Consider the following 12,256-nt stretch of genomic DNA (forward strand, 5'->3'; position numbering starts at 1 on the left):
GTTTCACCATGTTGACCAGGATGGTCTCGATCTCTTGACCTCGTGATCCACCCGCCTCGGCCTCCCAAAGTGCTGGGATTACAGGCTTGAGCCACCGCGCCCGGCCCTGTTTGCACTTTTTCCTTCCCATTTAACCTTGTATTCTGGAAATCACTCAGTATTAGCTTATAAAAATCTTCTGTATTCTTTTTTATACCTACATAGCATTTCACTGTATATGTGTATTATAATGTATTAACCACTCATCTATATATAGGCATTTAGGTTGTTTCCAGTATTTTACAATAACAAAAAGTGCTGTAGTAAATAACCATGTATACTTATATATTCATACTATTGAAGGTATTTCTTCAGAGTAGATTAAACTTATGATTTTAAAAAATGTGTTCTAGCAATGTCCACTGAAAGGGTCTAGAAACAGCGATACTTCAGCCAGCAATGAGCACAACTAGCACCCCCGTCTTGGTTTCTAAACACCTTTTCGCATAAAAAGTAGCCAGAGCATCTTGGAGAAATGGCTATTCTAGTTCTAAGACAGGGAAAACACAAAGGACACTTGAAACATTTTTTGTACCAGAAAACAGGGATCTGCTCAAAGACAAATAGGGACAATGTTAAAAGGACACACAAGCTGACCCTTGGCCAAATTAAGAGCAATTTAGGCATTAAAAAAGAATGGTAATGAATAACACAATTTGTTAAAAAACACTCCATTAGTTTATAGTGGGACTCAACATAGAAAAGTGGGAGAGGGAATGCCAGCTACTTAACTTAAAAGACATGACATTGAGAGGCTGAGGTGGACAGATCACTTGAGCTCATGAATTTGAGACCAGCCTGGGCAAAGTGGAGAAACCCCGTCTCTACTAAAAATACAAAAAACAGCCAGGCCTGCTGGCAAGCGTTTGTAATCCCAGCTACTCGAGAGGCTGAGGTATGAGAATCACCTGAACCTGAGAGGCTAAGGTTTTAGTGAGCTGAGATCACGCCACTGCACTCCAGCCTGGGTGACACAGGGAGACTCTGTCTTGGGGGTGAGGGGGGGAGACATAATTATTTTAAAGTCTCCATTTAAAAATCACTAATATGAAATTGATTCAGGCAAGGATCAATGGATGCTAAAATTAGTGGATGAAAAGTTATTGGCCAACAGTACAAAAAGTCATATACAGAGGGCTATGTTTTATTTAAGCATTTTTGTGTGATTCACATAGTTTCAGAGTATTAACCCATAGATTACTTACCAATTATAAATGCAACAGGTTTTTAAAAATTAATTTCTTTTTCAATTAGGCATAGATGTTGAATTATATAACTTTTTTTGTGTGTGTAATATATTGTACTTTCTTAAAAATGGGATTCACATGAAAGGGATTTTTAGGCTAGAATGTAAGCTGAGAATGAAAGTAAAGGAACATAAGAAGAAAAGCAGACGACACTTTTTTTTGTTCTGTGAACTTGGTTTATAGGTACAGGGCTGAGATAAAGTCTGTCTTACTATGTTGTTTCACTAATGTCATTTCAACTCTGTTGAACACAGTCCTCTTTAAAACCATAATATAAACTTGGTTACAGTGTTCACAGCTCTGCGGTCACTGGAACCAGTAACTGAAATATAATGCATAAGATTCGGCAATGGTTGGGGAGTTTGTTTTCAGATATGTTGATGTTGAAATGTCAGTGGGAAAACAATGTGAGGATAACCTCAGGCAGTTGTAAACACACCTCTGCTATAATGTTCTCTATTATAGCGGGTGGAAGACTAAAGTATAGATTTGAGAATCATCAGCATGGAGGAGGTCCTGTCTGGAGCCATCATAGTAAATTACATTGAAAGAATGTAGCGTGAGGAGTTGCTTACGATTAGGAATTAGCAGAGATCATGGATCTGGTAATTAAGAGGCTGGCAGTGATCTCCTAAGAACCGATCAGTAGAGAGTGTGGGTAACAACCAAATAGCAGGAGAACACTGTAAGGAATGGGATGATGCTATCTTGAGGGTCAGGTAGTATAAAAGGGCAGTGTTTCCAGGTTACTGAAAACAACTAAGTCTATAGCAGAGACAAAGAAAGCAGTGAAAAAGGAGAGATTGAGAATATTTTGAGAGTATTTTTTTTTCTTTTTAGTTCAAAATTGTGTGCAACCTTTATGGCTGTCAGGGCCCACCCAGACTATGTAGTATGACTTTATCTCAAATAATTGCTATTGGACTGTAAGTCTGGACCTTATCTTTGAAATTTTACCCAGTGGATGCTGAGTTATAGATAATAATGAATCTACAATTTTCATTTATCTTGATCTTCTTGATATAAATTTTGCTATTCTAAGACAGACTACTCAGTATATATATTTAAAAATGCATGCATGACACCCTCTTTACTAACATGACCTTGCTTTTAAAGTGGAAAAAAAAATGGGTGCCTGGTAGATAAATGCACATTATTTTAGCTACTTTGGCTATATAAATGTTGCCAGCTCATTTGTACTAATGTATAACTGTGCTTGAAACAGGTATTTGAACATCTAGAATCATGCAGTATATTGCTTTGTATATTTCTGTGGCTAGATAAAGCTGTTAAATTCTTTGAGAGTGTGGGCGAGGGGGGTGCTGTTTATTTGTGTGTGTTTTCCGTTGAAAATGTTGCAGTACATGGTCTATCACTGTCTTCACGCTCTGGGGGTGGGCTGAGGTAGGGAGGGTGTGACGCTGGTATTTGTGTGAACTCGGGCTTGTGATGCTGAGCTTGGTTCATCTGCTTTCTCCTCCCTTTTCCTCCCCACTCCTTCCCACCAGCGCCACAGCAACATCCTCAGAGTCTGAGCGAACTGCGCCCAGCGCGGGCACGGAACCTCCCACTGCTAGCAACCTGCGGCCCCGGAGAAGGCAGCGAGCGCAGTGACAGCGCCTCACCGCCACCAGGTCCTGGACCACCATGGCCAAGAACCGCAGGGACAGAAACAGTTGGGGTGAGTAGCAAATGAGAACTTCTGCAGCCTGCATGGGTTCTGGCCCTCCGGTTTCTGTTTCTGGAGACAAGGAGGGCCAAGGGCTGCTCGGTGCCTGAGTCCACGGCTGGGAGACGGGCCGTAGCCGAGCTGCTCCCCGTTTGGCCGGAGGAACCATGGCCGAGCGGTACCCGCGTCACCGAATCGCGCTATCCGGGCCAGGGCTGCAGCTTCGCGCAGGCCGGGCTTCCAGCTCCTTCTTCCCCACCCCCCTCCCGCCTCCTCCCAGCATTTGGACAGCACCCACCAGGCGCCTCCGGGGACTTGTGGGATCCGCCTTAGCGATCGGTTGGGAGGAAGGCTATGGGGGTGGGCAGGGGGTTGTAGTTACCAGGCCGAGAGGGGTCAGGGGTTGGGGATCTAGAGCAGGCCAAGCCCCAACCCCCTCCCAGGGAGCCGCCAACTCACTGGCCCTGCAAGGCGCGGGCTCCTGGCGGCGGGCGGCGCGCTGGAACAATGAGGCGGACCGTGGCAGACCCGAGCAACCGGGAGAAGGGCCACCCTCTTGGGAATTCCTGAGCATTGCAGTATTCCCCTTAATTTGGGGGTTGGGTGGGGGGCCTGGGGAAGAAGGGGAGCAAAGTTGTGGTTTCCAGCCTTCTGCCCCACCCCGACCTGGTACCCCATTCAGATTAGCCCCAAGGGTGGCTTTGTTCTTTGATTTTACCTTTTGGAGGCATTGGGCTCATGATTCAGCACCAGGCCGAGGGGAGGGGAAAGGAGAGGCGAGACCCAGTATGTTCACACCGCGAGTGGGTGGGCGGTGCTCACGCAGGCGGAGAAGAACGGGCGCAGCGATGCGGGAGAAATCGCGGCCCGCCCGCCTTGCTGCTCCAGACCTAGTTCTGGACCGTTAGTGTGGGTAGGCTGGGCGTCTTTTTGTTGTGGGTTCCCGGCTTCTTGCAGTCACAGTGCTAAACTCATCAGCATCTTAGGAACAAAAGCTTTCTAAGGCATTTATTTTATTATCTGAACCAGAGAGTGTCTCAGGCCACTGTGGCTTGGCGGGCAAAGAAATATTTTGTTCATTAGCTTGTTATTTAGAAATTGTTATTTTAAATAATTGTTGTTATTTGAAAAGTTCAGAGCTGCTTGTTTCTCTTACACGTCTCAGTGAGATCTCTTCTATAACTGTTTATTTGACCAAGAGGCACAAATGTAAATTTTAATTGGTTATTTCCGTTTACTTTAATCAAAAGACCGTGTATCTCTTTGCCTCTGATTGTTGTAATGGTCACAGGATCAGCTTGACCTCCGGCAGGCAAGGTTTACATTTGAGAGATTATCCAAGGTTTGTGGTAGGCATGGAGAGGTGGAGCAGGGAGGTCTGTCATGACTTGGTTCCATTTTCTGAGATCATGAAACCCCAGTTTTAACAGATGTGACTATTGCAATACAGTTTTTTTTGCTTCTGAAATTTAATTAAGCATTTGCAGTATGTCCCCTTTCCACCCATTCTCTTAACCTCTAGAATATAAATTTATTGAACACACACAGTTAAAATGCACATATTCAAGCCACCTTTTGGTCTCAATCTCCATGAATTGTTGCCTCCACCCTGTTAACAGAGGCATGTGAAAATTTATTCTGAGGATTAAAATTTTTCTCCTTCATGAGGCTTTGGATTATTGCTCAGAATTTCCTTTGGTTATGAAGTGGAAGTTTTTTTCTTCTTATGTAGTGGAAGTTTTTTTCCTTTTAGGTACTTGGTTCTCACATTGGGTTTTCATAAAAATCACACAGGGACTTATTAGAAATGCAGACTCTCCCATCTTCAAGCCAGAGCTTTGGAATCAATAGATCTGAAATAGCACCTAGGAATCTGCTTTTAATTAGCATTTTAGGTGATTTGGAAGCAGATAGTCTTTAGATGTTACTTTGAGAAATACTGTTAGATTATTTACATTTGATAGAAACGTCCCAGGTAGTTTACCGAGAAGCCGTCAGGAAAGTGTCAACTCAAGTGATGGATTAGGAAAAGAAATACTAGAATCACTAGAGTATTCACTGGAAATTGTTATAGAAAAGAAATAGTGGAGTTCTGGAATCTTATCCTGATGTTCTGAAATGCTTTACTAGTCAGATTTTTCTTTGCTCTAAAGTATATATGACGTAAATGACTTAGAAAACACAGTATATGGTGTAGGAGATAGAGGTTTTGGCAAAGATGTTAGCCCTGTCAGTCTTAATTCCGTTTTATTACCAGTATCTAGTAGAATGCCTAACACATAGTAGGCAGTTAGTAACAGCAATGGTAGCCAACATCATTAAGCTAATGTCATATGAAATAGGCGCTATAATCCTCATTTTACATATTAAAAGGTAGAGCTAGTAGATGACTGAGCCAGGAGTCCAGTTCTGACAGTTTGAATTCAGATTCCTTTATCTTCACCACTATTCTATCTCTTTGTTGAATGGTTAATACCTTCTGTATTATATTATAGAACTATGAGGTTTCAAGGCATATTCATATATATTATTGCATTGATCTTCAACCTTTTAAGTAATTATGTGTCTTAGGACCTATTATCACTGTTTTGCGGATGAAAAACTAACTCAGAGGTAAGTTAAATGATTTGGTGAAAGTCATGTATTTGATAAGTAAAAGGACTGAAATTAGAACCTGGGTTTTTTTTTCCTAATTTATTTTCTATAACATGATATTGTGGAACGTTTTATGAGAGAATTGGGTGGGATGTGAGGATAATAGAGAAAACAGAGCCTCATAGTAGTCAGAGGTCTCTCATGAGAAAAATGACAGCTTAAAAAAGAATACAGATAACTGACCTTATCTAGCTAAGTAAGTATTTTTCAAGACAAGTTAGAACGAAAAAGGCATTAGGGTAAGCAATCCACAATGGGAACATACAGTGATTCCCAAGAAAAGGGCAGGAAAGATATTTGCAAAACCAGCACGAGAACTAAAATTTAGATAAGGACCCTAAGGACCATATTACAGGTAGTTTTTATCTTAGTAGCTAGAGACCTGTAGGTCTTACAGGCTGGACAGCAGAAAAGCATCTCTGCTGACTACTAGAATTGAGGGTGGTGTTTGAAGACTATACCCAGAGATAACAACTGGGAAGTGAGTCTCTGAGTAGAACTGAGCATCCTACTACCTGTACCTAAATCTACCCTTAAGACATGTGAATAAACTGAAGCATATTAAAGTCATTTCTTGGCCAGGTGCAGTGGCTCACAACTGTAATTCCAGCACTTAGAGAGGCTGAGGCAGGCAGATGAGATCAGGAGATCGAGACCATCCTGGCCAACATCGTGAAACCCTGTCTCCACTAAAATACAAAAAAATTAGCTGGGCATGACGTGTGCCTATAGTCCCAGCTACTCAGGAGGCTGAGCCAGGGGAATTGCTTGAACCCGGGAGGTAGAGGTTGCAGTGAGCAAAGATTGTGCCGCTGCACTCCAGTCTGGCAACAGAGCAAGACTCTGTCTAAAAAAAAAAAAAAAAAGTCAATTATTCCCAAATAGGCATTATTATTATTAATCATTGGAATGTATAAGGAATCTGAGATTCAGAGAGCATAAGTGACTTGCCAGAAGTACCATAGTTTCTAGGTTGTAGATCTAGTATTCAAATTCAGAATTGTTTGCTTCCACAGTCCATGTGATTAGGACAGGGAATAGTATGCCAAAAAGTACCAAGGCAAGCTTATCTAGGATTAAGCTGATATAAGAAATCAGTGCTCTATAAACTTGGTCACTTGGACTAGAGAAGTAGGCAAAGAATGTGCTAGTGTGGAAAATAAACGGGACAGATGAGTATCAGAAACAGTAGCCCAGAAAGCAGTCTTTCCCTGCTGGGCTAGAGCTTAAGTACTACCAGAAACAAAACAGAAATGCATACTTTGTTTGTTTGTTTTTGTCAAAATTGCTTAAAAACTTGGGATACCAGTTTTCTACAGTGTAACGGAAACAGATAGTGAAAATTGCTTTAGAAAAATAGTATCTTCACTAAAGTATCAGCTTTGATTGCCTTTAAAAAGAACTATCTTAGCTTCACAGTAAGTGTAGTAGCTGCCCATTTTTTGAAAAGGCATTTGTAGAAAATTAATTTTTAGGTTTCTGTTTTTGAGGAAAGATTTAAAACAATCTTGAGTGTACTTATGATCTTCTTTCTTTTCCAATTGGCTATATTCTATTTTTCTTGAAAAGAGACCGTTTATCCCTTTTTACCTACCTCATTTTCTATATACCTAAGTCTCCTAAAACAATATAAAATTTCTACTAGGTCTTGGCTGAACATGGTGGCTTATATGTATAATCCCAGCACTTTGGGAGGCTTAGGTGGGTAGATTATTTGAGGTCAGGAGTTTGAGACCAGCCTGGCCAACATGGTGAAACCCTATCTCTAAAACAAAAAGCAAAAAAAAAAAAATAAAAAACACAAAAAAATTAGCTGGCCATGGTGATGCGAGCCTGTAATTACAGCTACTAGGGAGGCTGTGGCAGGAAAATCACTTGAACCTGAGAGGCGGAGGTTGTAGTGAGCCAAGATCGCGCCATCTACTCCAGCCTGGGTGACAGAACGAGACTTCATCTCAAAAAAAAAAAAAAAAAATTTCTACTTGGTCATACATGTACTGTAGGATATGTACTATATATAAGACATGTACTATAGATTTTCCTTCCCTACATTTTTTAAAACTTAATTTGCCTTCCTTGCATCTTTTCAAATACACTTTTCTTATATATATATATATTTTTTATACTTAACATCTGCTTACCTTGTCTTGATGACTCATGGATTATACCTTTGCTTCATTTCAGACTCTAGAGTCTTTATTATCTTTAGAATCAGTGGTTAACAGTATAAGCAGAACCTATGATCCCCAGGGAAATGATCCATTGTATGGTACTTCCAGTCATAAAAAAAGATTTTAGATTTGAAGGATCTTCCTCTTTTACATAAAAATTTCTTATGAAACATATATGTATACAAAAGAACATATAAAACATATGTGTTCAGTTAAAAAAAAAAAAAGAATAACGAGCACCTGTGCCCCCCAGCTGAAGAAATAGAATATTATCAATATTTTGTCACTCCTTGTGTGCCTTTCCTTAAGGATAACCTGTTTTTTTTTCATTTTTGTTTTTGTTTTTGTTTTTTTAGACAGAGTCTTGCTCAGTCACCCAGGCTGTGGAGTGCAGTGATGTGATCTTGGTTCACTGCAACCTCCGCCTCCCAGGTTCAAGTGATTCTCCTGACTCAGCCTCCTAAGCAGCTGAGATTACAGGTGCCTGCCACCACACCCACATACCTTTTGTGTTTTTAGAGACAGGGTTTCACCACGTTGGTCAGGCAGATCTCAAACTTCTGACCTCAGGTGATCCACCTGCCTCAGCCCCCCAAAGTGCTGAGATTACAGGCGTGAGCCACTGCGCGTGGCCAGGACAACCCGTTCTTATCCCTCTCCAAAGGTAAACACTTTCATTAATTTGACATTTCTAATTCCCTTGATAATTTTTACAGTTTAGCTATAAATAAATATATATCCCTAAAAATATATATTATTTAGTTTTACGTTAAAGAACCTAATATAAAGGGAATCTAGAGTATGCATTTTTCCACAAGATATTTTGTTCACTCCACATCCTTAATTTAACCATACTTGGCATTATGATAGATATGAAATGGTATCTCATTGTGGTTTCAATCTGCATTTACTGATTACCAGTAAGATGTGAGCATATATTTATTGTCCATTCATATTTCCTCCTCAGTACCTGTTTGCTCTTCGCCCATTTCAAAATTAGGTTCCCTTCTTCTTCTTGCTTTGTCTAAGAGTGGGTTTTTTTGTTTTGTTTTGTTTTGTTTTGTTTGTTTTTACATATTTTTCACGTAAGTCCTCTGCTGATTGTCTTATAGATCTCTTTTACATCTTCGTGCATGACTTTTATCTCTATGGTATATTTTAGTAAATAGACATTATGTATTTAAATGTAGTCAATTTAAACAATATTTTTCTTTATGGTTTGTACTTTTTAAATTTAAAAAAAATCTTACCTCAGAGTTATAAAACAGTCTTTTATATTATCTGATTTAAATACACTTACTACATTTTTTTTCCAGTTTTTAAAATTTGTGGTGAAATACATATAACATAAATTTTACCATCATAATCATTTTTAGTGTACTTTCCATGATACCAGTACACAAATAAAATACTGTTGTGTAGCTATCACCACCGTTTATCTCCAAAACTCTTCATCTTGCAAAACTGAAACCGTGCTCATTAAACAGTAACTCCTCATCCCTCCTGCTCACAGCTACTAGCAGCCACCATTCTACTTTCTTTCACTGTGATTTTGACTACTATCTGTACCTCACGTAAGTGGAATGATACAGTTTTGTTTTTGTGGGTGGCTTATTTCACATAGCAAAATGTCCTCAAGGTTCATCCTTGTAGAATATATCACAACTTCCTTCTTGTTTAAGGCTGAATGGCATTACATTGTATGTATACACCACATTTTTAAAATCTGTTCGTCTGTTGACAGACACTGGGTTGTTGTCATATTTTGTCTATTGTGAATAATGCGTCTATGAACATGCGTGTGCAAGTATCGCTTTGAGACACTGCTTTCAACTCTTTTGGGCATATAACCAGAAGTAGAATTGCTGGATCATATGGTAATTCTATTTCTAATATTTTGAGGAACTGCCATATTGTTTTCCACAGAGGCAGTACCATTTTATGTTCTCATCAACAGTGCACACGGGTTTAAATTTTTTCATATCCTCCCCAACACTTGTTCTGTTCTGTTTTTTTAAAAATAGTTGTTATTCAGCCACGCGTGGTGGCTGACAACTGTAACCCCAGCACTTCTGAAGGCCAACATGGGCAGATCACCTGAGGTCAGGAGTTCAAGACCAGCCTGGCAAACATGGTGAAACTCTGTCTCTACTAAAAATGCAAAAATTGGCCAGGCATGGTGGCAGGCACCTGTAATCACAGCTCCTTGGGAGGCTGAGGCAGGAGAATGGCTTGAACCTGGGAGGCGGAGGTTGCAGTAAGCCAAGATCGCACCATTGCAGTCCAGCCTGGGAGACAAGAGTGAGAATTTGCCTCAAAAAAAAAAAAAAAAAAAAGTTATCATTCTAATGGATGGGATATGATATCTCATTGTAGTTTTGATTTGCAATTAATACTCTGATTTCTCTTGTGATTTTTTTCTTTGATCCTTTGTTGTTTAAGGATGTGTTGTTGGCCGGGCTTGGTGGCTCAGCCTGTAATCCCAGCACTTTGGGAGGCCGAGGCAGGCGGATTACCGACCTCAGGAGTTCAAGACCAGCCTGGGCAACATGGTGAAACCTAGTCTCTACTAAAATACCAAAAATTAGCTGGGCATGGAGGCATGTGCCTGCAGTCCCAGCTACTCTGAAGGCTGAGGCAGGAGAATTGCAAGAACCCGGGAGGCGGAGGTTGCAGTGAGCCGAGATCACGCCACTGCACTCCAACCTGGGCAACAGAATGAGACTCTGTCTCAAAAAAAAAAAAAAAAAAAATGTGTTCTTTAATTGCCACACATTTGTGAATTTTCCAGTTTTCCATTCTATTACTGCTTTCCAACTTCATCCTGTTGTGGTTGAAGAAAATATTTAGTATTATATCTCTTTTTAAAATACATTGAGACTTAATCTGTGGCTTCCCTTATAGTCAATCTAGAGAATGTCCCAGGTACACATGACAAAAATACGTATTCTAATTTTGTTGGCTAGAGTGTCTGTATTTGTCTGTTGGTGTATTGTGTTGTTCAAGTTCCCTATTTCTTTGCATGTCTTTATTTCCTTTTTGTTTCTTTGTTTTATTTATTATTGAGAGTAGGTTATTGAATTCCCCAACTCCTAGGATAGAACTGTTTCTTCTTTCAATTCTGTCAACTTTTGCTTCATATATTTTGATACAGTGTTTCTAGGTACATAGATTTTTTTCATTGTTATATATTCAAATGCTGTATTCAAACTTTTATTAGTATAGGATGTCCTAGCCAAGGATGGTGGTATGCGCCTCTAGTGCCAGCTATTCCAGAGGCTGAGACAGGAGGATTGCTTGAGCCCAGGAGTTTGAGGCTGTAATGTGTTATGATTGTGCCTGTGACTAGCCACTGTACTCCAGCCTGGAAAACATAGCAAAATGTTGTCTCTAAAAACACCAGTCCTTTGTTTTCTGTTAACTTTTTTGTTTTTAAAGGCTATCTTTTCTGATATTAGTATTGCTACTCTCTTTTGGTTTATATTTACATGAAATATCTTTTTCTACCCTACCACTTTCAATCTGCTTGTGTCTTTGGATCTAAAGGAAAGCTCTTATAGACGCATATAGTTGGATTATTTTTAAAATCTATTCTGTCAATCTCTGTTTTTTGATTGGAGGGTTTATATCTGTTTACATTTAAAGTAATTACTGATAAGGTGTGACATCTTTTGTTTGTTTTGCTATTTATTTTCTATGTCTTGTGGCTTTTATGTCTCCCATTTCCTGCATTATTACATGTTGATTTTTATAGTGTAGTGTTTTAATTCCCTTATCATTTCCCTTTGTGTACATTTCTATCTATTTTTTGTGGTTACCATGGAGATTACATTTAACATTCTAAAGTTGTAATACTGTAATTTGAATTTATACCAGTTTGATTTTAATAACATACAAAATTTTTTCTCCTTTACATGTCTGTCCTCACCCCTTTCAGTTACTGGCATCATAAAATTATACATATTATGGTCCAAAAAACACAAACTAGTAATTGTTTTTTAAAATACATTAGTTTCTCAGCCGGGCATAGTGGCTCATGCCTGTATATATCCGCACTTTGGGAGGACAATGTGGGAGGATTGCTCAAGCCCTGGAGTTAAAGACCAGGAATTTGGGTCAACATGGCAAAACCCTGTCTCCACACACACACACAAAATACAAAAATTAGCCAGGCATGGTGGTGCATGCCTGTATCCCCAGCTGCTCAGGAGGCTGAAGTAGGAGATCACTTGGACCCAGGAAGTTGAGGCCTCATTGAGCCATGATCATGCTGCTGCACTCTATCCTGGGAAACGGAGAAAGACGTTGTCTCAAAAAATAAATAAATGAAAGAATACAGTAGTTTCTTAAATTGTATAGAAAACAAAATGTGGGCCGGGCGCGGTGGCTCACGCCTGTAATCCCAGCACTTTGGGAGGCCGAGGCGGGTGGATCACGAGGTCAAGAGATCGAGACCATCCTGGTCAACATGGTGA

At 39.9% G+C, this 12,256-nt stretch overlaps 1 protein-coding gene across 4 annotated transcripts in view; it reads left to right on the forward strand.

The window, feature by feature from the left end:
• ATL1 (atlastin GTPase 1) overlaps window positions 1-12,256 on the forward strand; it is a 101,662-nt gene that overhangs the window by 23,303 nt on the left and 66,103 nt on the right. For 2 of the 4 annotated variants that reach the window (XM_037730773.1, XM_017506745.2), the window contains exon 2: window positions 2,795-2,967. In XM_037730773.1, the coding sequence (XP_037586701.1) occupies window positions 2,934-2,967 (34 nt within the window). In that variant the 5' untranslated portion in view covers window positions 2,795-2,933. Of the gene's footprint in view, window positions 1-2,697; window positions 2,968-12,256 lie in introns of those variants that run through there. The other 2 variants (XM_037730772.1, XM_017506746.2) reach the window with 2 other exon arrangements.

Source organism: Cebus imitator, unplaced genomic scaffold (assembly GCF_001604975.1).
Source record: "Cebus imitator isolate Cc_AM_T3 unplaced genomic scaffold, Cebus_imitator-1.0 Scaffold358, whole genome shotgun sequence".
NCBI lineage: Eukaryota > Metazoa > Chordata > Mammalia > Primates > Cebidae > Cebus > Cebus imitator.